This window comes from Sciurus carolinensis, chromosome 3 (assembly GCF_902686445.1).
Source record: "Sciurus carolinensis chromosome 3, mSciCar1.2, whole genome shotgun sequence".
Lineage (NCBI taxonomy): Eukaryota > Metazoa > Chordata > Mammalia > Rodentia > Sciuridae > Sciurus > Sciurus carolinensis.
The window spans coordinates 15,714,600-15,740,367 of NC_062215.1; the positions used below are offsets into that span (position 1 = coordinate 15,714,600).

General features: G+C 45.6%; 1 protein-coding gene and 1 long non-coding RNA gene across 2 annotated transcripts in view; one reads left to right on the top strand and one right to left on the bottom strand.

The window, feature by feature from the left end:
• Marchf10 (membrane associated ring-CH-type finger 10) overlaps window positions 1-25,768 on the top strand; it is an 85,440-nt gene that overhangs the window by 50,772 nt on the left and 8,900 nt on the right. The window contains 3 exon segments of the mRNA XM_047542763.1: window positions 3,878-5,297; window positions 13,245-13,411; window positions 15,943-16,052. Coding sequence (XP_047398719.1) covers window positions 3,878-5,297; window positions 13,245-13,411; window positions 15,943-16,052 — 1,697 coding nt within the window.
• On the bottom strand, window positions 844-11,948 carry LOC124978872 (uncharacterized). The gene is made up of 3 exons (XR_007107567.1): window positions 11,828-11,948; window positions 10,938-11,118; window positions 844-5,142 (listed from the first exon to the last, which is right to left on the bottom strand). It is a non-coding gene; the product is annotated as an uncharacterized LOC124978872 (long non-coding RNA).

The window sequence follows — 25,768 nt, forward strand, 5'->3', positions numbered from 1 at the left end:
CCCAAGGGGCTTGTTCAACCCTCTATCTGCACCCAGGAGACATCTTTCATTTTCCTGTGGTTTCCCCCACCCCCAGTTGTTGTCCCAAGCCTCCTCCTCTTTCCCCCATTAAAATCTCCCTTCAGCTTCTTTCCTCACATTCTAATGTGGCTTAGATAAATTGGAGTAGGAGTCAGATATTTGAACAGCGAGAGATTTGAAGCAAATGTAATCAAGATAATATACAGAAAAAAATCAATCTCTCTCTCTCTCTCTCTCTCTCTCTCACACACACACACACACACACATGCACACGCACACACACACACACAAATACCTAAGAGAAAAATGGAGGAGGGGGGTAAGAGACACACAGATGATCAACACTTAAAACAGAAGTTCAGCCTTAATAGGTAGTAAATGTAAATGCACATGTGAGCTCAATGTGGCCTGCCAACTTGACTAAGGATTTTAAAATAATATTTAGTAGTGGTAGTAAAACCAAAGCTAACATTTCCTGGCACTTTTGTGTCCAATGCTATTGATAAGGATTGCCGGTGACACAGTTATGACAGAGATGCTCTTGTGTCCCACCAGGAGGGTAATTTGGTGCAAACTGTCTGGAAAGAAATTTGGAAACATGTGTCAAAAGCTTCTAGAAAGTTCATACCTTTTGACCTGGCAACTCCACCCCCACAAATCTATTCCAAGAAAAGATGATGTGTCGTCAATGATGCGCAAGCAAGGAGATTTATCACAGTGGGATCTGTGACAGCAAAAAACCCAAAACTGTCTATATGCCCCGTAACAGGGGAAGAGTTCACAATTATGATATATTCATTTTATGTACCCTTATGCTGTAATTATGATAATATAATTAAGGAATAATGACATGAGATAATGCATACAATAAAATGTTTAGGGAAAGAAAGCAGGACATACATTCGGGTATACAGAAACATACCAGTTTTGTTTTTCTTAAAAGACTACCTCTAGATAAGGGAGCCCTGGGCTGTAAATTCAAATGCCTTCAGGGACTAGGTGGGTATGGCAGGGGAGAGACATAGCGGATTATGAGGTATGCCACACTGTACATGCTTCCATCTGAAGACGTTCAATTCATTGTTCAAATGCTGAGCCAAAGCACTATTGCAGGATGAAAATAACCTGGGGTCTTTAGTCTGCAACTCCCCAAAGTCCAGAACATGAGCAAACGGTCACCTGAGCCATGAGTCATGGGCAGACTTGGATTAGTTCATCCTCTTCTCTATTTTCTCCAGTGATCATGGGCCACTTTTATAACCAGAAGGGAAAAAACAAATGAAAAGTATATGGCTGTTGGAATTAGGACACTATTGGTCAAGCACACGAGGAAGTCCAGACCAAAGGCTTCATCTCAGGGTAGACGGTCGCTTGTTCCGGTTTCATTTCCACATGCCTGGAACTCCTGGTGGTGGCAGGCCCTCCAGCCCCAGCTGGAGGCCAGGCAGGCCTCAGAGAAGCATCCAGTGTCTGCGCTGCACGGCCTGAGCTATGAATAGCACATCCCTGGCATACCAAGTGCAGGGTTTATTCCCAGCCACTAAGTCTGCTCCCTCTTTGATAGACACAAAAAAAAATGGGGTTAAAATAGCATAAATATAGAATGCCGCAGTCTGCCACCTTTAGGAAACACACACACACACACACACACACACACACACACACACACACCAGAGAAGCTCTGATTGAATTTTTAAAGAGGAGACGGTTGTGGTGACAAGGAGGGTGAAGACGTGGTCCCTGGTGTGTTCTGTCTGGGAGCTGCGGGAGTCTGGGACTTCTGCTTCAGAGGCCCCTGTCACCAGCTCAGTGTCTTCCGTGCAATGAGCTCATGGCTCCTGTTGAGTCTCCTCTCTTTGTTTTCAGAAGTCACCCAGCTCATTCCCAGCCCTCCAGGTGTCTTCCCCTTGCCTGCTCAGAGGCCTGGGCTAAATCCGAAGGGGCATGGATGGGGGTGGGCACAGCCCCTCACTCTCCAGCTCGGGAGGTGAGTTCTGGAAATGACCATAAGACTTGGGTTCCAGCACCATGAGCCTGCTTCTGGGACCTTCCTCAAATTCAAAACGAAAACCAATCCATCAGAGTCTGTACTTTGATGCCTTCATATCACTTTTTTTCCTCAAAAGAAAGAAAGAAACGATCAGAATTCAGTTGGTTATGTAGAAGCAGGAGTCTCCCAAAGTGTGGATCAGCCCAGTGGGGTGGGCACACACGCCGCACTCCTGTGCACACACAGCCAGATGCTCAAAGCGTCCTTGAATTACTGATAAATCTCTTACTGGGGTTTATAAACCCCATGAGGGGCCTGGTAGGAGAGTTTAACTGACTTTTGGAAGAGCTGATGAGTAAAGATTCGCACTGTGTGGCTGAGTGTCCTATGCAGTTAACAATAAAAGAAGCTTACCGGGTATTAGGACGTGAGAGACTGGAGCTGGGGCTCCCCTGCGAGGCAGCTCAATTAAAGCAAGTCGGTATTGACTTGGCCCTTGGCTGCTCTGGCTGCTCCAAGGATTTGCATTTCCCCAGCAAAGCTGTTATCACAGACCTTCCAAGGCCCCACAAAGTCCTGTCCACTCGACAGGCATTTGAGCTGCTTTAGAGACTAAGTGATAAGGACAGCAGAGTCTCATCAGACCCACAGAATAACAGAGAGCAGGGCAGAGTGGGGGTGACTCACTTGAGGAGGGGAAAAAAGAGAAATGGGATCAGAGAAGTACTTCCAGTTTCAGCCATCAGGGTGAATAACCCTCCACCACACACACACACACAACACACACACACACACACACACACACACACACACATCACAATGAATTCCTCTGGATCCTGGTTTTCACAAGGAAATTGGAAGTCCAGCCAGTTTCCTAAGGTATAATAAGGACAGTGGTTAAGAACACAAACCCTCACATCAAACAGGCTTGGGTTCAAATGTTCACTCCATCACGTTCTAGAAATACGATCCTGGGCAAGCTATGTGACCTCCCTGAGGTTTGGTGTCCTCAGTTATAATGTGGTATGATTATGGAGCCTATTTCATAGAACTGTGAGGCTTACATGTGTGTGTGATACAGGTGGTGTAGTTCTGCTCAGCGTATATCCTCAATAAGTAGCACTTACTCATTACTTGTATAAGGCAGGTTTTGAATAAGTGATCTCACCAATAAAAATTCCTACTCATTGGGCACTTTATCTCCTCCTACTGTAAAATCGGGCAGGTGGGGGACGTTGGGGAATCCATGATAACCAGAGGTTATGAGTTTACTAAAGATCATGATTTCTTGAGAAATTTAAAATCATTATTTTTCACTAAGTGGCAAGCATGGCCACAATCTTCAGGGTACCTGGGCACTGGATTCTAGGGCCCTCCTCCCCATCTGCCAAGATGAACATACTTTTAATACATTTTTTAAAAGCTGTGTGTGAAGGAGGAGTGTCATAAATGTATGTCAGGTGAATTTGGGTGAGAAAGGACCTGTCGTTTTTAAAGAAGTTGTTGCCAGAGTGCTGGTTTTCCTTCATTACGTACAGAATGAAAACCAGTATTATCCATCCTCACCTCTGACTGGCCTGGAGCTGGGCCATTCCTCTAGAAGTTTCTGCAGAAAGAATCTGTGCTTAGGGGCACCCTATCTCCCTAGAACCAGCCGGAACTCCACAGGGCACAAAGGAGGACCCAGAAGCAGTCAGAAGAAGCTGGCTGTGTGGGGCTCCTCCTGTACCTTCTGCCATTTTGGCCATTCACATTTTCTTCTCCAGGGCTTTTTCTTATCTTTAAAGGATTCTCATGCTTGGTGCAAAGGACTTTCATCCATGGGTACTTTTAATAGCATGACAAATTTGTCTCTTGTCCATGCAGATCCAGTAGTTCAACAAGAAGCCCCAATATGGGCAGGCGAGACTAAGCTAAAGAGGCCAACCCGAGAGAGAAGAAACTTAGTCTCCTCCTCACCACTGATGATGGCGGCTGAGAACCCCCTTGAGAGAGCCAAAAAAGGAGACCCAAGTGCTCTTTCCCAGAATGAGCCACATTCAACCCCAACCCAGACTTTCCAAGGAACAAAGAGTTCTCAAGTGCTAAGTGAGCCCTTGGGGCCACCACTCATGCCCACCATTGTAGCGGGGCCAAGAAGGGCGCCATTTAGGTTCCGAGATGAAGATTTCTTTTCTGTTATATCATTAAATGCTGAAAGAGAAAATGATGACACTGAGGAGGAAACCCGTATAGAAGAAGAACTTCTTATGGTTGGCATGCGCTCACCCCGTTCTCCCTCCAACCATAAGAGAAGTCGATTTCTTGGGACATCAGCTACTCAGACCAAAAATAAAAATTTTGAAGAAAACGCTGAACATTGCAGAGGTAATTCTTTAAGAAGAGGCGAACCCAGTCATGGCTCATCAAGAATAAGCAATGCAATGGAGCCATTGCTTACAAGGCAATCTTCTGTAGGGCAAAAAATGTTCCAGGACCCCAAGCTCCCTGATGCGGAGTCTAAGGACAATGTTGGTGGTGGAAGTGAAAAAGAGCAAAAGACCTTTCATTCATTGGACACCAATTCTGAACCCAAACAAGATGGTGGTGTCAATGCTGAAAATGTACCTAATGATTGCATTTCTACGGAAAACCGGCCTGGTATCCATGATTACGAAAGAGATTGGCAAGACTATTTAAATGGTTCCAGAAATTCTCTTGACCACTTACTTTCTGGTAGACCAATAGCCTCAAGATCATCAATGAATTCATCTTATTACACCCCCGGATCATTAATGCATTTTGCTCTGAGAGATGATGTTCCAGTAGACTTGTCAATGTCATCTCCTTTAGGTCACAGCTCAAGTACAGAGGGAAACTCAAGGTTCAATGTTCGCCGGCCATTGTCCCCCATCAGAAATAGGAATCCATTTGCCAGTGCTGAAAACCACAATTATTTCCCAGTAAACAGTGGACATGAATTTGATGTCAGGGGAGCCGAAGACATTACTTTAACAAGCCAGCCTCGGGGGGCTCCAATATATGCAGAAGATCTCTTCACAAATCCTCAAGGCAGATTGTCCTTGGTGCAGTCTCCTGGTTCCTCTCCAACAAGAAGGAATTTACCAGGTCACTTGCCAGTGCCTGGGTCCCTACAAGAAAACATACCTTTTACATTCTTCGCAGTGTCTGATTTCCCAAATCAAAATGATAATGGCAGCAGTGTGGCAGTCTCCAGGTTCACAGATGGGAAGGAGGCCACCGAGATAAAGACAGACCCTGAGAAACTCAAGAAATTGCAAGAAAGGTGAGGATTCATAGTTACATGTATAAATACACATATTCTTTTCCATTTCTTCCAATGCCGAAGTAAGTGTTGCTTTCATTAGAGTCACGGGAATTTTATCTAAACCACAGCCTGTTCCTTGACATATTAATGATTGCTTATTTTGAGAAAATTGTCCCTATTTTGTTGCTCTTAGAATAGATGTATGAATAAAGAAAAGTTTGGTATTTCTGCTCAATATCTTCAGTATTCCCAAAGTGTTTTTTCCTTGAACACCGTAAGTTTAAGAAAGGAACGTTTGCTAGATATAATGGATTCTGATGGAATAGGACTGGATTTTCTCCCCAGCAATTAGGAACCAGGATTTTTCATGAAAAGGTTGTTATCTCCCCAGAGAATGAACCATTCAGCACTTGAAGTTCACAGCTCTCTGTTGGGACTTATCCCAAATCAAACCAACAGTTCTAGAATTTGAACCTTCCAAACCGAAAGCCAGTTCCCAAACGGTTACCATAGTTACCTCAGTCCTCCGAGGGGCTAAGCTGGGGTAGCCACTGCCTCCATTTTATGTGCTCTTTCTTGTGCACAAAAGAGAGAAAAACAAGATCTTTTTTGAATTGCCCTTTTCTTTGATCTTTCCTTTCTCATGAGGTGATTTTGGGATATTTCACAGCTATGAAATTGGATACTTTTTAAAGCTATCATTAAACACTGGGTCAGAATTCCACCATTTCGTTTGTGATAGGTGTTTACTGTGCCCTAATCTAGGCCTACAGATCTGAAAATTGATTCTTGGAACTGGAGCCTTCCTTGTGTATGTTAGTATGGCTCATTTGGGTCATTAATTATCCTATGGATGCTCATTTGTAAGCAGAAAACTTGCCTAGCAATGAATTAAAAATGGGAAAAGGAGGGGTGACTGCATATATCTCCTACCTCTTAACTCCAGAACTAGCTTTCTGGTCGCCACTACCTTTTCTTTCCCATGATAAACAAGGCCAAGAGTCCTCCCCAAACCATCCTCACTTACCTGAGACAATAGCTTCAGACATGCTGGTCAGACCACTGGACACCACTATCCCAAGATGATGCCTTTGGGCTCAAAGTAATTTTTTTTTTGGTACTGGGGATTGAACTCAGGGGCACTCAACCACTGAGCCACATCCCAGCCCTAGTTTTTTGTATTTTATTTAGAGACAGGGTCTCACTGAGTTGCTTAGTGCCTGGCCGTGGCTGAAGGCCCCCTTTGAACTTGTGACCTTCCTGCCTCAGCCTCCTGAGCCGCTGGGATTACAGGCACGCGCCACCAAGCCTGGCTCAATCATTTTAAATGCATGTACTTCTAGACACGGTAACACATGAAACAGCTCTTGTTCATGGGGTACTTGTTTTATCAGATGGCTCTGTTTTTCTGTGTATAATAAACCTTATATTTTTCTTATTATTTCAAAAATGTCCATTTTAGGAAATATTTTAAAGTAAGGACTTAAAAGGAAAACACCTATAACCCTAACATCCATAGATAAGCACTGTTGAAAACTGTAACGCCAGAGATAAGCACTGTTAAAATTGCAACTTTTAGTAAACATTGGTTCATATTGTTTTATAAAATGTCTTATTTTGCTATTGCAAGTCATTTTTCAAAGCCACTTAACACCTTTATAATGTTTTCCTTCAGTTAGTTATAGTAATACATAAAAATAAGCATATAATACATATACACTTTGGAGAATAAAAAAAAATTTTTTTTAACACACACACACACACAAGCCCCAGACATCCCTGTGCCCACCTCCAGCTAACAGAAACTTCTTTACCTACCGGAGCACGCGGGAGCCCTGCGCCCACCCCATCTCTCTGTCTCCCTGCTCACCTCCCCACAGCCTGACCTTTCCTGAATTGTGTTTTTGGTTCTTTGGATTTTGTCTCATCCTGTTTGGGACTTTTTTGCTCTACGCGCTTTGTGTGTTTCTAAACTCTGTAGAAATGTTAATATCCTTTTTGGACTCTGCAGAAATGCAATCTCTGTTCTTCTGTGACTTGCCTTTTCCCCTCATTTCATTAGGGAGATGCACCCTTGTTGGTATTTTGGTTTTTCATTTGTTCCCTTCACCCCAAGTGGCACCAAGTATTTGGTTGTGTGAATGTCAGTCATTCTCCTGTCCATGGTCATTTAGGATGCTACTGTTTTCTGCAAACCACATTGCACGAAACGTTCTTGTAAATGCCTCGCGGTGCGCGTGGGAAGAGTGCTCTGGAATCAATGGCTGGGTTGCCGGGTGACACATCTTCCACGTACTAAGTAATGCCCATCTACTGTTCACCCGCAATATCTAACGTCGTGCATCCTTGACAATACTTACGTTGATTAGCTCTTCAAATTTGCCAGTCTGATGGGAACAGAATGATATTGTGGCTTTAATTTGCATTTTCATGACTGTTAATGAGGTTAGGCATTTGGCGTGTTCTCTTAAATGTTAAATGACCATTTGTGTTTCCTTTTCTGTGCCTTTATTTTTCTTTTTTTAGAATATTTATATTTTATTTTAGGAGTCCTTTATATATCCTAGTTACTAATCTAATCCCTTGAGAGTTAAGTATTGGAAATATTCTTTCCCAATTTATATTTCATCTTTTTCTTTAGGATGTCTTTTATTGAAATTTATTTATTATTTATTTATTCATTTATTCATTTATTTGGTACCAGGGATTGAACCCGGGGCACTCTATCCCTGAACTTCATCCCCAGCCCTTTTTATTTATTTATTTATTTATTTATTTATTTATTTATTTATTTATTTATTTATTTTGAGACAGGGTCTTGCTAAATTGCTGAGGCTGACCTCAAACGTGCGATCCTCCTGCCTCAGCCTCCTGAGTGGCTGGGATTACCGGTGTGCACGACCATGCCTGGCATGAAAACAGATTCTTAATTTTGATGTAGTCAAATACGTCCATCTGCTCTGTGGATTGTGATTGGTACCTGGTCCTGCTGAAGAAATTCTTCCCTAACCCTGACATCATTATGACATTCTTCCTATTTTCTTCTAAACTCCCGGTTTTGCGTTGGTACACTTAGGGCTCAAGGTGAATTGGGTTGTGGACGTAATTTGTGAGATGACTCTAATACTTGGTGTGAGGTGAGCTTTAGGGTTCACCGCATGAACGTGCCATGGTCCCAGGATTTTCCCTGCTGATCTGCACAGCCTCCTCTGTCACGCGTAGCATGCCATACCAACGTGAGTCCGTTTCAGGGCTCTCCTTTTTGTTCCATTAATCTTTTCTGTCTTTCCCTAATTTAATACCAACCATCTTAATGTCTGCAGTTTTTATTGGTTTTGCTGAGTGATGGTGCGAAGCCTCCTTTCCCACATTGTTTTTTTTTTTTTTTCTTTATTTTTTGGTACCAGGGATTGAGCCCAGGGGTGCTTAACCATTAAGCCACATCCCCAGCCCTGTTTATATTTTATTTGGAGACAGGGTCTCACTAAGTTGCTGAGGCTGGCTTTAAACTCGGGATCCTCCTGCCTCAGCCTCCGGAGCTGCTGGGATTACATACAGTGAGTGAGCCCCCGTACCCCGCTCCACACTGTTCTTTAAGAGTCCTTGACTCTATACTCAAGAGTCTACTTGTTGCGATTTTTATTACAATTGCATTGAATCTATAGGCTATTCTGGAAGAATTGATACCTTTGAGATACTGTTTTGCTCTTTGGTAAACATGGTATATTTCTCCTTTTGTCTTTAATGTCTTTTATGTAGTTTTGTTAATTTTTTTTCCTTCATAAGATCCTTTCCATATATTTCTAGGTTCTTTTATTTGCTGTTTGCTATTAAAACAATATTATAAATTCTTTTAAACCTTTGTTGTTGATGTATACAAATGCAATTGATGTATTTTCTCTGTATTTTTGCTAGGCACTCTTATTCACTCTAACATTTTGTCTGTAGATTATTAGGGTTTTCCATGTAGAAAATGACTTCAACTGTTCAACCACCATTTTGTAAGAATCCTTTTTCTCTATACCCTTGCCAGTTCCAGGGTTTTATGTTTGTCAATGATTAGCCAAAAAATATAATCAGTTTAATTTGCAAATTTTATGCTTATTAGTGATGCTGAACTTTTTCCATGTTTATTGTTAAATTTGCATATCTTCATTTGTAATTGCCTGATCTTGTCCCTTGTCCATTTTTGTTTTGGGATGTTAGTATTGCTTTTACCTTCTAAAATATATAAACATTTTTTATAGAAAGTACATAGTAACGCTCTGCCAAATACCGGGTATACACTTTTTCACTTTTCCCATTTGATTTACTTTGTATTTTATGTGCAGGATGTTTTTGACATGCAGAATTTTGAAATTACTTTTAATCAAATCTGGCAATATTTTCTCTGATGGCTTTTGCATTTGGTGCCAGGCTTAGAAAACCCAACGATCACTCACGTGTCCCTAATTACTTTCTTATTATATTTCTATAATTCTCATTTTCTATATCATAGAGGCTAAAAGCATGGGCTATGTTGTCTTATGGCTCTAGATTTGATTCCTGATTCTACCAGCTGTTAGCTCTATGATTTTGAGTGAGTTCCTTCACTTCTTGAAATCTGTTTTTCCATCCAGAAAACAGAAATAACAATGTAGGCACTCCTCAAGGAACAGTGACCATCAAATGAGGTTTAAAATATTCAGCTATGTCAGAGAGTGCCTAGCACACAGCAAGCTCTGACTACACAGTCGCTATTCCTAAATTCGGGTGGAATATATTTTAGTGTGTAATTTGAAGCAGGGTTCTCTTGTCTGTTTTTGTTTTTTCACATTTAACCAGTTGTCCCACAACTGTTCTATCCTTCCCTTCCGAGTCTGGAATGCCTCTTGGCTCACACGATCCCTGTCAGTCTGTTTATGAACTTTCACGTCTGTTCTGTCAATCTGCCTGAAATACTGTATCCATTATACACTTTTATTTATTGTAAATTTAAGGATTTAAAAAATATTTGATATAGTACATTCCCCTTTGTTAACCTCTGTTAAAAATATTTATTGTCCATCCTAATTTAATTGCATTATGTATGATCTGTGGTTTTTGTGCCCCAATACATATTCAATATTTACAAATATGCTATGATGTTAGTAAGGGGTGCAGAGCATCTATTCTCTCATTGTCTGCACATATGTGTAAAATATAGTTTGAAAAGTAAAGTTCTTCCTACTTCCCTAAGCAACTTAGCAAGACCCTCTCTCAAAATAAACAATAAAAAGGGCTGGGTGTGGCACGGTGCTTGAGTGCCCCTGGCTTCCATCCCCAGTACAAAAAAAAAAAAAAAAAAAATCTTCCTAGTCAATTATTTTCTATTGAATTTGTCAATTTCTGAAAGTTATTTATTAAAACCTTCCCATATGATTTGGATTCACCCATAAATTTTGCTTTAATTTAGCACATTAAGGCTAATACTGTCTCAGTGCATTGATCAATATTACCTTTATACTTTCAGCTGAATTACGTTTTGTCTATCAATAGCGCTATGCCTGGAATTTTTTAATTTTGTCAATCATATTTTTTTTAATTCCCCAGAAATTCTTCTTATCTCTGGTTGGTCCTTTCACAGAGCAGCGGGCAACATCCCCTAGAATCTTCCCTGAGAATCAACTCATCCGTTACCTGAACCATTCATTTCTTCCAGGGTCAGCAGGCTCTTCTTTCTTGTCTCCTCTGTGCTGCTGGTTTCCACATGTGACAGGTGATCCCAATCGTCCATAAAGGAAGGAATGGCTGGTTCAGGATAGAGGCCGCCAACACGGTTGCCCGGGGCTGTGCCTCGCTTCCTCTGCAGTCCTCTGCCCTAAATGGAAGGCTTTGTGTAAGCGGGGATGCTCAAGGACTTGTTTGTAAACTCAGGGCTTTGTGAAGCGTTCCCTTTCTATAGCACTCAGCTCTGGGTTGTTCCCGAGCAGAGGCACTGTTGCTGGACTGTCCAGAGAAACCAGCCCTCTGTGCTGAAGCTAGTTACCTTCATAACTGCCCTGCCTGCGAACGTGTTGTGCACCCCAACCGTCTAGGTCAGCTCTTCTCCATGGATTTCTTTTGGGGAGAGGTGGATACCTGGCATTGAACTCAGGGGCACTCAACCACTGAGCCACATCCCAGCCCTTTTTTGTATTTTATTTAGAGACAGGGTCTCACTGAGTTGCTTAGCGTCTCCCTGTTGCTGAGGCTGCCTTTGAACTTGCAATCCTCCTGCCTCAGCCTCCAGAGCCACTGGGATTAGAGAGGCGTGGGCCACCTTGCCAGCTTCTCCACGATTTTCTCCTGCGAACAGGTCTTGTCAGTGTGGTCACCTCTGCATCTACTTTCCTGGAATGCCTTGTCATTTCGGACCTGCTTGTTTTCCAGCCTGTTGTGGATTCAGTCTATGTAATTATCTTTTTAAGAGAGTGAGTGGGAAGGGAGATGGATGGGAGTCCTTCACCTGCTGTCTCTCAGAGCAAGCTCAACTCTCTAAAACAGCGTGTACCCCACGGTCACTCTGGGGCAATGACTTAGTGCCTGACCTTTCTTTTTCTTCTCCGTTTCTTCTTCACTTTTGTTTGTAAACATATATATTTTTCTCAAAATGTAGTAGCCCATGGATTCCCACCAATACCTTCGAGAAGACAGGAGAGCTTAAGTTAGGACTCAGGCATTTATAAACTCTATATGTACAAAAAATTAACCACAGAGCTGGGTGCAGTGGCGCACCCCTGTAATCCCAGGAACTCGGGGAGGCTAAAGTAGGAGGATCACAAGTTCGAGGCTAGCCTGGGCAATTCTGTGAGACCTTGGCTTAAAATTTAAAAGATAAAAAGGGGCTGGGGCTATAGCTGAGTGGTAGAGCACTTGGTTCAATCCCCAGTACCGCCATAAAATAATAATAATAATAATAATAACAACAACAACAACCACCACCACCACCACAGAGCCCTTGATCCTAGTGCTTAGGTCGGCGGTCTTCAGACCTGAATGACCAGGCCATTCAGATTCCCGGGCCGCAAAGCTTTGCTTCGGTTTTCATTGATTCGATCTCCATCGCTCTCCAGCGGCCTACATTCTGAAACAAGACACCACTTGTTGGCAGGAGTCGTTACTGGCGAGCTCAGGTCCCGGTGTGTGGGTTCTTCACTCCTCCAAACCAGCACCCACCGAGCGCCACACCTCTGGGCGCAAACTGTGTGGCCAGCACTGGCTGCACTTCCGGTGCGTCCCCCAGGTTCGCCATCGCGGCGCCCCCAGTCTGCCCGGCCTGCAGAGCCGGCCGCGGTAGTGCTACCCTCGCCCCTTTTAGGAACGCAGAAATGGGGTGCTGGGGAGAGTAAGGGGCTTGTCCCAAGGTCACATGACTACCTGGGTTCAGAGGCAGCCTCAAGCCGGAGCTCTGAGCTTGAATCCCACAGGCCCTCGCATTCGGAGGGCTGCCTCCTCCGGGTGGTGAGGCAGCGGGAGGGGCTTGGGGTTGACAGGTTTCCCTCTGGAGGCCTGTCCTTTGTTTTTGTTTTTGGTTTTTTGTTTGGGGTGCCAGGGTGGAATCTGGGGCCTCAGGCAGGCTAGGCAAGTGCACCCCCAGGTTCCACCCCCAGCTACCTGGTTTGTACTCAGTGCTGGTCCTGGTCAGCTCGCGCATCTTAATAACTATAGAGAAAAGTGTGCATCTTAATAACTATAGAGAAAAGGGTGCATCTTAATAACTATAGAGAAAAGTGTACATCTTAATAACTATAGAGAAAAGTGTGCATCTTAATAACTATAGAGAAAAGTGTGCATCCATGATCAATAACCCCACCTAGAGGAATCCCCAACGGCCACAGAGGGTGAGCCCCAGGAGCCTGGCAGGCAGGGCAGGGGCGAGTCTTCCTTCTTCCTTCTCCCATGAATGCCCTGGGAACCGGTATTTGTAGAAACTGTAAACGTCACGAGCACTTGTTTTCCATTTAGTCTCCTGGAGGAGGACTCAGAGGAGGAGGGAGACTTGTGTCGCATCTGTCAGATAGCCGGGGGTTCCCCCACCAACCCCCTCCTGGAGCCCTGCGGCTGTGTGGGAAGCCTGCGGTTTGTTCACCAAGAGTGCCTGAAGAAGTGGCTGAAAGTGAAAATAACATCAGGTAGGTGGGGAAGGGAGAGCGGCGAAGGGCCCTGACTTGTAATTAATCTGGGACCCTGTCGTGTGGGCCTCGAGCCTTGTCACCTGCTCACTCTTGGGGAAACATGGCCATGCCAAGGATTCTTGCTCATAAATGCTGCCTGCAAATCATGGAAGGGAAGTGAACTTTTTTTAAGTCTGAGGGAAGAATTCTGGAAACATTTGCTACCAGATCCTCCTCCTGCTTGAGACCTGAGCAGAGATGCTAAGATCACCTCCCAGGGGGAAGGAAACAGAAGAATCAGGTCAGTGGTTGAAGCTCAGCAAGCATAAGGTCCACCAGTGGGCCCTGTACAAAAATAATTCAGAAAGTCCCCCTTCAGAGACCCCAAACACACACACGTCTACATCTTTTTATTTGGGGAAGGAGGATGGGTATCACCTAAGATGCCAAGCAAAGCTGCCGGTGGGCCGTAGGGGTAAGGAAAGAGAGCTGATCTGATTTTCTAGAACCACAGCAGATACAGAGATTTCCGTGTGCTGGCTTTGTCAGTCTGACTTTGGAAATAGGTATGAAGCCCTCTCTCAGCTCCCGGGGAGAGGCCTGTGGGAACCTCAGTCCTTATCGGTAGATTTACTTTTCTTGGCAGAAAATGGGTTTCTTTAAACATGGCTGCCAGGCTTTCTCGAACTGGGGAATTTCACCCAGGAGTTCCAAAAAAAGCAGCTTCCCTGCCTTAATGGCTCAAACAAACCCATCATTTATGCATAACTCCCAACACATGGCTTTAAGAATAACCAAAAGAAAGAAAGAAAGAAAAGGACACATCAATGAATCAGTGCAAGCAACTCAGAAAAGAGATGCTCTGGGCTGGGGTTGTGGCTCAATGGTAGAGTGCTTGCCTCACATGTGTGAGGCCCTGGGTTGTATTCTCAGCACCGCATATAAATAAATAAAATAAAGGTATTGTGTCCATCTAGAAAGAAAAAAAGAAAACAGATGCTGCTTCACACGCACCCCTCTGAAAACTTCACTCCACAGCCAGATCCCTTTGCTCTCTTCTTCCATGTTCTGATTGCTATGTCAGGCCACCCAGGAGACCTAGAACTTTGCTCTGGCCCCACGGCTGTGGCCGTGGCCCCTCACCAAGGACAGCAGGCCATTTCACAGAGAGTGAGCACGCAGGATCATCGTAGTGACGGTCACCCTCAGCTCTTTTTCCATGTGTGCCTCTCATCCTAGCACGAGAGGCACAGGCCCACTCCCCACTCCCAAGATGCTTAGACGCGTGTCCATGCAGCAAGCAAAGAATTCAGTCCAGAGAGCAAAACACAAGTGGAGTTTGATTGCTAATGACTCTGCCAAACAATGCTTTATCTTACCAGAAATTCAAGCCAATAAAACATCTATCACAGAGAGAGCGAAAAAAAAAAGACCCATGAAATGTGTTATGAAAATGATCTTAAATGCTCGTAAATGCCGATGCTAGTATGGGTATGTTCAGCAGGATTAGGTTGGAAGACACATGGGATGCACTCTAGCCAAAAGCATCACTGAATGGTGCTAAAAAAGAAAAATCAAGCAAACAAAATGGAGATAAGGGATTACTGTGCATCCTTGCCCTTTAAAAGTCTCCATTATTTACTATTTCTTTATATCCCCAGTGGGGAAATAGAACTGGGGTATAAACCTGTACAAGCCCTAATTAGTAAATACATGCAGGTAACTAATAAGTCCTCTGCTTTCTGATGCATAAAATAAACACTAGTATATCATCATCTGCTGCAGCGGCTAGGCTGGGGGGAGCTTATGGGGTTTTTCTCTTTTTACTGCCTGGACATGGCGGCCACAGTTCTATAGATTCTACTCTCACATGGGGCACAGGGTAAGTGGAAAAATAGTGCTGATCTAGATTGCATGTTTTTATAACAGACATTCAGTTGCCTCTCATGTTTCTTTTCCCAAATGAGGCCGAGCTCAGGCTGAGGCGATGGACCCAAGATGTTCCTTCTACCTAATGCCCATACACGGGCCCCCCTCGCTCCCTCCCTCGCTTTTCTCATTTGGGACTGTCACCTGAGTGGGAGGAAAGGTAGACTTTTAAGCCATCAACTAGCTTCTGCCACCTCTTTGGGCCTCCCTAATTTATTTATCTGACTCTTAGCTTCCTTGTGGCAATCCCAATTTTAGGAGTCATTGTGTTTATATTTAAATAGAAACAAGATCTGTTATTCAAAAGCCATGGGAATTTCACTTACCTGAAGCTTGCATAATAAATGATTACAAAGGGGATTTTTCAGATCTCAGATCCAAGGTCATTTTCTAGAGAAGATGACTGACTTTAAATGAAGGTCACTAAAGCTCAGAATTCATAACATGCTGAACTTCAAACTCAAAATATCACCTGTCTAAAGTTTCAACACAAACCAGCCCAGGGTTGGATGATGGATCATTGATCGTGCGTGTGTGCATGTATGTGCATCCACGCATGTGCGCGTGTGAAGAACACTTAAGATCTACTCTCTTACATATAATTCTTTATCTGATTCAAGGAGCAGATCTAGGTGCTGTGAAGACCTGTGAGATGTGTAAGCAAGGCCTGCTGATCAACCTGGATGACTTAAATCTGACTGAATTTTACCAGAAGCACCAGCAATCCAGGGTAAGAAACACGCCCACCCCATAGCAGTTTAGAGGGGAGCAAGACGGGAAGAGACCTGCTTTCCCTGATTTAAGGAATGTAGAAGGCCTGAGTGTGACATGTCCATTTGGCTCCCTTCTTTGAGAAGGGTCTGTCACTAGATTTGACTATTGGAGAGTTGGGAAGTTGGTCATCCTGTGTTGATGTCCGCCTACTGTCAGGGACAAAGGTAGGAAGCTATAAGCTATAGTGGCCGAGTGGACACACAGGAAGAGCAAAACATCTGGGCAAGCTCCATGCTCCAATCTGCTGAAGTCATTTAAATTTAGCAGCAACAAGAGAAAGAAAAAAATTCAGGATGTCGGAGGAAATAGTCCCCAGTTAAATACCAAGTAACTCTGGACAATAAGTAAACTGCTCTGCCTAAGGTTACGAAGCATGGAGTAAATGCTTTCTGTGTGCTTTGGAGGGAATAGGGAAAGTGGAGAAAACTCTCCTGGGGCATCTGGATTGTGTTTTGAATACTTCAAAAAAGTTAACCTCAGGTGGGAAGGTGAATTATGCCTGAGAAAATAGTCACCCAGTTCTCAGGCAAACGACCTTGCATTTAGAACCACACTCTCCAATGTAGAAGCCACAAGCCACATGTGGCTAATGATAAAGTGGTTATTCTGACCAATATATTCTTATAAATGCTAGACACACACCAAATTTGTTACTTAGTAACAAAAAACATAAAATCTCATGTAATTTTATATTAAATGTACACTGTATTAGTCCATTTTTCAATATTTTAACAAAATGCCCAAGGCTGGACAACTTTATAAAGAAAATAGGTTTCAAACAACAGGGACAGTGGCCATCCATGCCATGGCTCTTCCATGTGGGAACAAAGAATAGAGGTTTATTTAGTTCACTATTCACCATTATGTGGTGATGATCTTGCTGGCAGATCCCTGAGGCAGAACACTGCATCATGTAGCAAGAGACAGGAAGCACTAATGTGAGTGTCCTCTGATCTTTCTTACTCTTATAAAAGCCACCAGGATTCAATCATGGGGGCTCCATCCTGGCAACCTTATCTAACCTTAATCCCCTCCCAAAGGCCCCATAAACACATAGTTAGATTAAATTTCCACCTTTTTATTTTTTTTATTTTTTAATTTTTTTTGGAATCAGGGATTGAACCCAGAGGTGCTTAACCACTGAGCCATATCCCCATCCCAAATTTCCACCTTCACATTGTATCAGTTAACTTTCTGTCACTATAAGGAAACACCTGAGGCAATTAACTTATAAAGAGAAAAGGTCTCTTTTGGCACATGGTTCTGGAGGTTCCAGTTCAGATTGCATGGCTCATTGCTTTGAGCCTCTGGCAAGGGCAGCACAACATGAAAAGACCGTGTGGTGAAGCAAACTGCTCAGCTCATGAGCCAGGAAGCAGAGGGAAAAAGAGGATGAGACTGGTGTCCCACAATCCCCTTCGGTGCCCCCAGTGACTCACGGAGCTCCCACTAGGCCCCACCTCCTAAAGGGCCACCTGGAGAACCGAGCCTTTAACACATCCAGACCGTAGCAATGAGTATTAAATTCCAACACAGAAATCCTCAGGGGAAACACCGAGAATATAAACACACATAGTACACATCACACCGCAAAGGCTTAGTGTGCTTTCCGGTTCAGCGTATAAGAAGCTTAGGAGTCACTGTTGTGTCCTAACAACAGGAAAAGCTGAACAAACTGAAAAATCAGCAACTCTTCTTAGATACGTAAGAAAAGTGAGATCACAGGACAAACCACTGTCCCTAAAGTTGGAGAGAGAGACAGGCGAGCAGAGAGGAGGAGAGAATCGCAACTTAACCAACAGAGGCTCACAAGCAGAAGCCTCTGTGGGAACCGTAACTGGGCACGGAAACCTAAACTGTAATTAGCGAACTGCTGGATGGAGTGTGGATAGTCTGAGAGTCAAAAACTCCAAGGAAAACCAGTCATAGGGGTGTCCCCACACTCTTGTGAGATTTATCTCTAGGAGCTCAATCAGGTTCTTACAGTGAATATCAGAGAAAAATCCCTTCACACTTCTGGCAGTGGCAGGGAGAAGTAACCATGTTTATATGTGCCAAATTGTACAAAAGTTATATGTATTAGTCAGCTTTCCATCACTGTAACAAAACACCTGAGGCAATTGACTTATAAAGAAAAAAGACATTCTGGTTCATAGTTTTGAAGGTTCCAGACCGAGACAGGGTGGACCCATTGCTTTGGGCCTCTGGTAAGAATGTTGGATGGTAATGTCAAGGAGCACAAGGTAGGGTAAACTGCTCACCTCAGGGTCAAGAAACCAAAAAGAGAAAGAGTAAGGGGTCCCACAGTCTCCTTCAAGAGAAGATCCCCAATGACCTAGGAACCTCCCACCAGGCCTCTTAAAGGTTCCACCACCTCTCAGTAGCATCACCTTGGGGACCACATGCATTTTGGGGGAATAATCAACCTCCCAACCACAGTGGTATAACATCAGGATGATGGAAATACCAAAAAAGAAGAAAGAGAAAGGAATAGAATCTATCATTGAAGCAATCGTAACTGAGAATTTCTCCCACATTAAAGTCAAACATCAAACCAGAAATCCAAGAGGTTCAGAGTGTATCAAGCAGGATAATTGAAAAAAAAAAAATCCCTAAACCATGACATCATATTTAAGATGGAAAAAAATCAAAGATAAAGAAATAATCCTGAAAGAAGATAAGAGGAAAAAACACCTCACTTATATAAAGCAAAGATAAGAATTACATCCAACTTCCCAGAAAATAAAGTAAGCAGAGCAAAATATTTAAAATGTTGACTAACCTAGAATTCATAGGTTGCTTATCCTGGGTTAATGTCCACCTGCTGGACATGTGGGAATTCTGTGCCCTTCATAATTATCCTTCAAAATTGAAATAGAAATAAAAGCTTTTTCAAAGACTTAATACCCAAAAAGGATGTAAAATATCACATAGATAATTGTAGATCAGAGTCGTGTGCTTCATAATGACCTTTCAGGGACGGATGTGTATGTGACGGTGGGTACCACAGAGCCCGGGTGGGCATGCGGTACCAGCTGGGCTTGTGTAAGCCCGCTCTGTGATGGTCACAAGGCAACGAAATCGCCGACAAACAAATTTCTCAGGATGCACCCCATGATTACGTAGCACAACTGCAATTATACACCGAAATGACCTTTTGGATATATTAAGTTAACAAAATACATTGTTAATATTAATTTCACTGATTTCCTTTTACTTATTTAATGTAGCTACTATAATTTTTCAAATTACCTACATGCTTTGCATTCATGCCTCACATTGTATCGTACTGGATGGTTCTGACCCAGAAGGTGCCTTCCACATAATAACCCTCAATAGGATTTATCCAATAAATGTAGCCCAACATGATCATTGTAACTTCAAACTGTCCTCCCTTGTAACATGATTCCAAAAAAGTATTAATTATGACTATAAAGCATGTGATCTTAAAACTACAAAATCGTTGTCAACAACCAAAATGTCACCCTTCAGAGGGACTCACTTCAGCTTTCAGATCATTAGCCTGTATCCAGACCTTTTTCTGCAAACATTTTGACAGCTGAGTCAAAATAATGTGTACCAGTCTGGGCAATTCCACAGTCTCTTTTTTTAAACCCTAAGGTGCTAGACAAAGAAACACAATTCTGATAAGAAGAAAGGATATGGAACCTCTTAATAAGTTTGACAGAGTTACACCACATCGACATTGCAAAGACTGAGCATCAGGAGTTTAGAGAAAGAAAGAAGAACAACAAGAAAAAGGAGGGGAGGAAAGAAGGCTCAGAGGGAGGGGGCAGGACGGAAGGAAAAAGAATTTCTTGAAAAATAAGTTCAGTATTTTGAGGCCTGAAGGTCTCCCATCCCCCAGTCATAACCCCAAACACTAAGGTCTGACTTGAGAAGCAAAGTGACTCACATTCTTGAGTGCTGAGCATGTTAGAGTCAAAACACTGAAAGGAACCAGGCACACAGAGTGCCAGCCAGTGAAGACGGGCTCTTCTCAAAAGGTAGATCATTCCAGAAAACGAGCCCCACGGACTTCCTGAGGAGAAGGCCATGCCCAGGTGAGGCTGGTACCCCGGAACGCTACCAGAATGCTGTGTAGACATCACAGACGCCTGGGAATGCCTTGCCTCGTAAAGACCTCTTTGGGTCCCAAGCATTTCATGTTCTTCCTGCCAAACTGCTGCCACCGTATCACATTGGCTTACCAGTGATGTTTGCAGAATTGACCCAATAACAGCAAAATGTTCCAGTTGTCTTAAAATGTTTGCACTCCTCTGTAGCCTAAGGAAGCCTGTCCCACTGAAAAGCACACCAGCTCTGGCTGAAGTCCAAACTTAAATCCTATTCCCTTCCCCAAAGGTGCCAGGTGAACTTGGGGAAGTTATGTAAATTCCCTGGGCCTCTGTGGGGAATGGGAGAGAATTCCCACCTTGCAGGGACGGATGTAAGAAAAGACTTGAGCCCCTAGTGGAATAAACACAGTGCCTGCACCGGGAAGGCTGGAAGGGAATGGGAACCGCCACATCACAGCCACAGGGATGCCCAACTTCTTCGGCACAAGGGACCAGACTAGAATCCACCACCAAACAATCCAAGCCAACTGGCCCACAGAGGGGTCATGGCCAGACCCTCCGACTCACTGCATCCTCCCAGGGGAGGTAACTAGCTACAAGCACATTCTAGAAAGAACCGAAAGTAACCATCTTAGCGGAGTCTGGGGGGATGTGGGGGATGATGGTACACTCAAAGGCGCTGAGTGACGAGAGCCGAACAAAGGGCAAAAATGTGAGCCACTCAAGAAGCAATGGGGACGAGGACCAGCAGTGAGGCCACCAGGCCTGAAGCAAGGAGGGGGCTTACCAGCACCAGGATGGCCGCTCAGCAGGGGAAAGCAGGGCGGCCAGACCACTGCCCACAGAGAGGGAGCAGGAGGAACTCACTCCCCAGGCCGTGGCTCCTCCGCCCTCTGGCCTCCTGCCAGCCAAACCCACTGGCCAAACCCAACGGGAAACCAGAGGGCGCGGGAGCCGGGCGGCGCAGTCCACGGGGTCAGCCTCCCGGCCACAGCGCAGGCTGGAAAGCGGCCCCGGAGGGGAACATGGAAAACGTCCAGCACAGTAATTACTCCACGTGGAAGCAGAAAAGCTTTCTAAATGAGTTTCGGTGAGAACTGGACAGGCCATCAAAGCCGTTAGAAAGGGCCCGCATGATGATCCAGGTGCGGAGGCGATGGCAGACCCACCCTGGCCAGAGGACGCGCACCTGCACAGCAGGGCTGGCGGTTCCCGGGCTGCTGTGAATTCAGCGGTGTCGTCATTGATAGCGTCTGAACAGCCTGAGCTGAAATCGAGACAAGGGAAGCGCCACTCCGGCGCGTTCAGAAACCCCCCTCGGACCAGCACCGAAGCAGCCGTGTGCTAACACAGAGCTGTCTAGGATGTCACAGGCCTCGGCCCGCGCCTCAGAAATGGCGGCCCCCAGGCTGCCAGGGGAGCCATCTGTGTCTGTGTTTCTGTGCTTCTGAAGGTTGAGCTCCTCCTCCCACCCCGACCATGGCTCCTGCAGGCCTCTTGGCCACCCTCAGTGCTGGTCACTTCCTTGGAGCAGTGGGGTAACTGAAGCCACACCTAGACATGTACAAAGATAGGCACAAAACCAAAACCAGAACAGGTCACTGTCTTCAGCCCAGCCTGGCTCCCTCCTGACCTCAACCAAGTAACCCACCAACTTCTTTGTCTTATGCAAAGAACAGAGTGTCCCACGCAGTTGTTTTATTTTGCTTTCATTATAATAATCATGCATAATTTACCGCCCCAGATAAGAGCTCCTAATCATTAGCAGCAAGTCTTTTTTGCCCTCCTTATTAAAATGCTGGTGCCCAGGCTCAACCCCAAGATTCTAGGTTAATTGACCTGGCATGGGGCCAAGTATCAATTTTTTTAACTCTGCCAAAATATACAAACACGAAACCTTAGCTGACTTTTGAAGCACTGACTGAGGCCAGGCGTGACAGCGCTCACCGTGACCCCAGACATTTGGGAGGCCATGACAGGCTTGCAAGTTTGAGGCCAGCCTGGGCATAGAAAAGGCTGGGGGCGTGACTTTACCAATAAGTACCTCTGGGTTCGATCCCCAGTACCACGGTAAACAAATAGAGAGCATTTATTGAACACCTACTGCATGTCAGACACAGGGTTGGAGATACCAAGCAGCCCGAGGCCAGCCAGTCACTTCCTCTTAATGAGGAAGGCCATAGTGAGCAATAAACATGGTCGGGAGGTTCAGAACAAGGGACCTGCAGAATTCTGTGTTGCTCCCATCGTTCCGTCTGCCTAGGTGTGGATTGAGCGCAGGCTACACACCAGGCGCTGGGAGTGCGGGTGAGGACAAGACGCAGGCCCTACTCACACCCCTCAATCCCAGACAGTGTTCCTGGAAGCCTATGTTGAACTCTTGCCTCCTGTAGGACATTTTTGTTTTGGAAAATGCCACATCCACCTGTGTTAGCTCAATTTACATAATGCCTCGGGGAAACAGGCAAACAGAGGTTACCTTTAAAGGTGGGGTCACTCTGGCCCCACACAGTTAAAACTCTTTGCCCTAAATCACAGCGTTTGGTGACGTCAGGCTGCCCACCTTCCCGGCAGCACTGTCCAGGCCGTGCCTGCTGTGTCCTGAAGATGGCCCCTGCCGCCTTTGCTCTGCGGCACAGGAAGGTCTCAAGGGCTGCCGGCTGCTGTTGTTTTGAGGCACAGGCCTGGCCTTGCTCCATCTCAGCCAGAGACAGATGTCCTCGGACACATGCAGGCACCTAATCACCCTTAGACCTGGGAGCATCTCTGGAGCGTGTTTGGAGATTTGACAGAATGTTCAGCCAGCCTGTCAGCCTCTCTGAGTGCTCTACCTGGGTGTTGAAAGTTCCCTTGGGCAGCAAGCCTGTTGGCCAAAATGATCATAAAGAAAATGGAGGGTGGGGGCCGCAGAAAAGAAAGAAAACAGCCGGCAGGTGGGCCTTGCTGTCCAGGGCTCTCATCCACCCATTCAATTGCCTTCTCCTTTCCCCATGTCCCCACCCCCTCCTGCCACTCCCAGTCCCTTCAGGCTGGTGACAAAGGGAAGGCCACGTGGGAACCAGAGTGTGCTGTGATTGGGTCAAGTGGGGAGCGGATCCGGAGTAGTTCCAATAAATAACGCTCCAAAATCTATTTCATTTGCTGATCAAATGCCATGGAGCTCTGAGTTCACAGGTCCCTCCCACTTGTGGCTCGGGAGTGGAAGGGATGACTCTGGGTTGCCTACCAAGCCAGCTCTGATTGGCTGGCCGAGCCGAGTCAGCATGGCAAGCTCTGCAAAGGGCTCGCGTCAAGAAGACTCGCGAGATTTATGGCACCACGTGACAGGTTCCCTCCCACGGAACGGAGAAGAGACACAATCTGCTAGGAGTGACTTTTCAAATTATCTGCAGAAAACATTAGTGGATATTTTCCCATCTGCATGCCTCCAGGCCTTATTGAGTCATAAAAAGTAAATGATTTCCCTGAATGCTTTGACAAACCTGATAGTTCCAAGCCATTTTCTAGCTGATTGATTTGCCATTATGCATCAGCGAGTCTCTACGCAGAGGGCTCCCTGGCAAAGAGAGGGCTGGAGAGAAAACCCTCATTCCCTCGCAGGAGGCCAGGGCCAGGAGAGCCAGCAGGGGAGAGGCTCAGTCAAGGTGGAGCAGCTGAAAGGCCTGGCAGGAAGGCTTCCCAGAGGAGGTGGCTTTGGAGACAGTCCTGAAAGGAAGCAGCAGGCACCTGTTCTCAGGGAAGGTGGGAGGAGGCATGTGAAACAGAAAAGTGAAAACAAGCAGTTTGCTGTCTGCCTACTCAAGGCCAAGGTCAACAGAGCACAGAAAACAACCAGGGCTAAAAATAGGAGGCTCACTGCTAAGGACAGGCTGGCTTGTCTTTTAAGATGGGCCCATAGGATGCTGGAGAAGCCTTGGACAGTGACCTTGAGGGCAGCCGTCGCCAAGATCTGGAGTGGCCTGATTCAGAAGGAAGAGCACGCTGACCCTTGGTCAACTTCTGCACCTTTCCTGGCCGCTCTTTGGTCCTGGAAGAGGTGTGTTCTGCACCAACTTCCTGAGCTGCCCTTGATCTCACAGGAACAGGAAGATGGGCGGGTGAAGTACCCCAGCTGCAACAGAAAGAAGATACACTGAAGGGTCGTGTGTCAAGTCCACACCGTGTTACCCTGAGCACCCGCTCACAGTTCTGACCTTCTGCAAGGGCCATGTAAAGGGCTGTGCTCCCTGTGGGGCTCTTGAGACCCCAGGACTGGGCAGCTTCCTGAACACAGCCTGACCCCTCCGCTCAACCCTTGCGAGGCAGCACCTGCTTCAAGCACCAGGGAGGAAAGTATAAAATGCAGCCTAGCTATCACAGAAAAGCAGAAGTGGGCTAAGGGTGTGGCTCGGTGGTAGAGCACTCACGAAACAGGCACAGGACCTTGGGTTCCATCCCCAAGACTGAGAAAAAAAAAATTTAACAAGTGCAACTTGTGGTATACAAAATAAAGACAAATGCTTAGGAGTCAGGGAGTAAAGGAACAGCTGGGACAAGTGAGGTTCATTGCACAGGGGCGACATTTGTAACATCTGTGTAGGGAAGTTCTGGATATGGCCAGGTAGAAGGGCAGGAGAACAGCACTCAAAACAGACGCATGGAAGTGACTGACCAAAGAAAGCTCGAGCAAAGGCCCTGAGCTTCCCAGTGCCACCTGAGACACATCTGGGGATTAAGTGATAATAGACCAGTAGGCGGAAGGAGGCCTTGGGTGAGACCATCAATATGCCCAGCTGTAGGGCTGGGGATGCAGCTCAGTGGCATGTGCAAGGACCTGAGTCAGCACTGCAAAAAATAAAAACAAGCCCATTGTCAGGCAGTGATGTGCAGAACTGAGGCGTGGAGCCCTTTCTCTGGGCAAAAGAGGATCTAGGAAAATCAAGCTCCCCAGAGGGATCAGTGCCCCAGGTTGTGCACAGTGAAGTTGGCACTTCTAAGACACATCTTGTCCTGTTTACTCCTGTGCTCAAAGACACCCGCAGGGCCCGCACACGCAGCATGATGTCCACATGACTCAGGTCTGCCCCGGGTGGTCCCCACCTCACCATCTCCCTGGCCTGTGCCAAAACATTTTTATTTCTTAAATTTCAAAGCAAACACTCACCCTGTGTGCTCCAGCCACACCAAAGGGGAGGGAATCTTGCCCATCACATTCTCTGCTCTCTTCATGGTCTCTGCTGGCCTCCAGTGTCCCTGTCCACCAGGCCTAATGGCCCTCCTCACCACCTGCCAAAGCACCTACCATCCTTTAAGGACCATCAAAGGTCACCTCCTCCAAGAAGCCCTCCCTCGGCTCACAGTTGGCCACCCTCTCTTCCCCTTCTCATCTCTAACGTGACACTGGGCACTTGGCTCTTATCAGAGCTGTTTGTGAGTGAGACCGACTCCCCCTCATCAGGTGACCGGGTCCCAGCAGGGAGCTGTGAGACTCTGCCCTCTGCCCACCCCAACCCCAGACCCAAAGCTTTGCACTCATGACTGCTTGGCTCATGCGCATGGGGCAAGGTGGAGCCTGACAAATGGAAATTTCTCAGCGCTTCGTTCATGGGGTAGT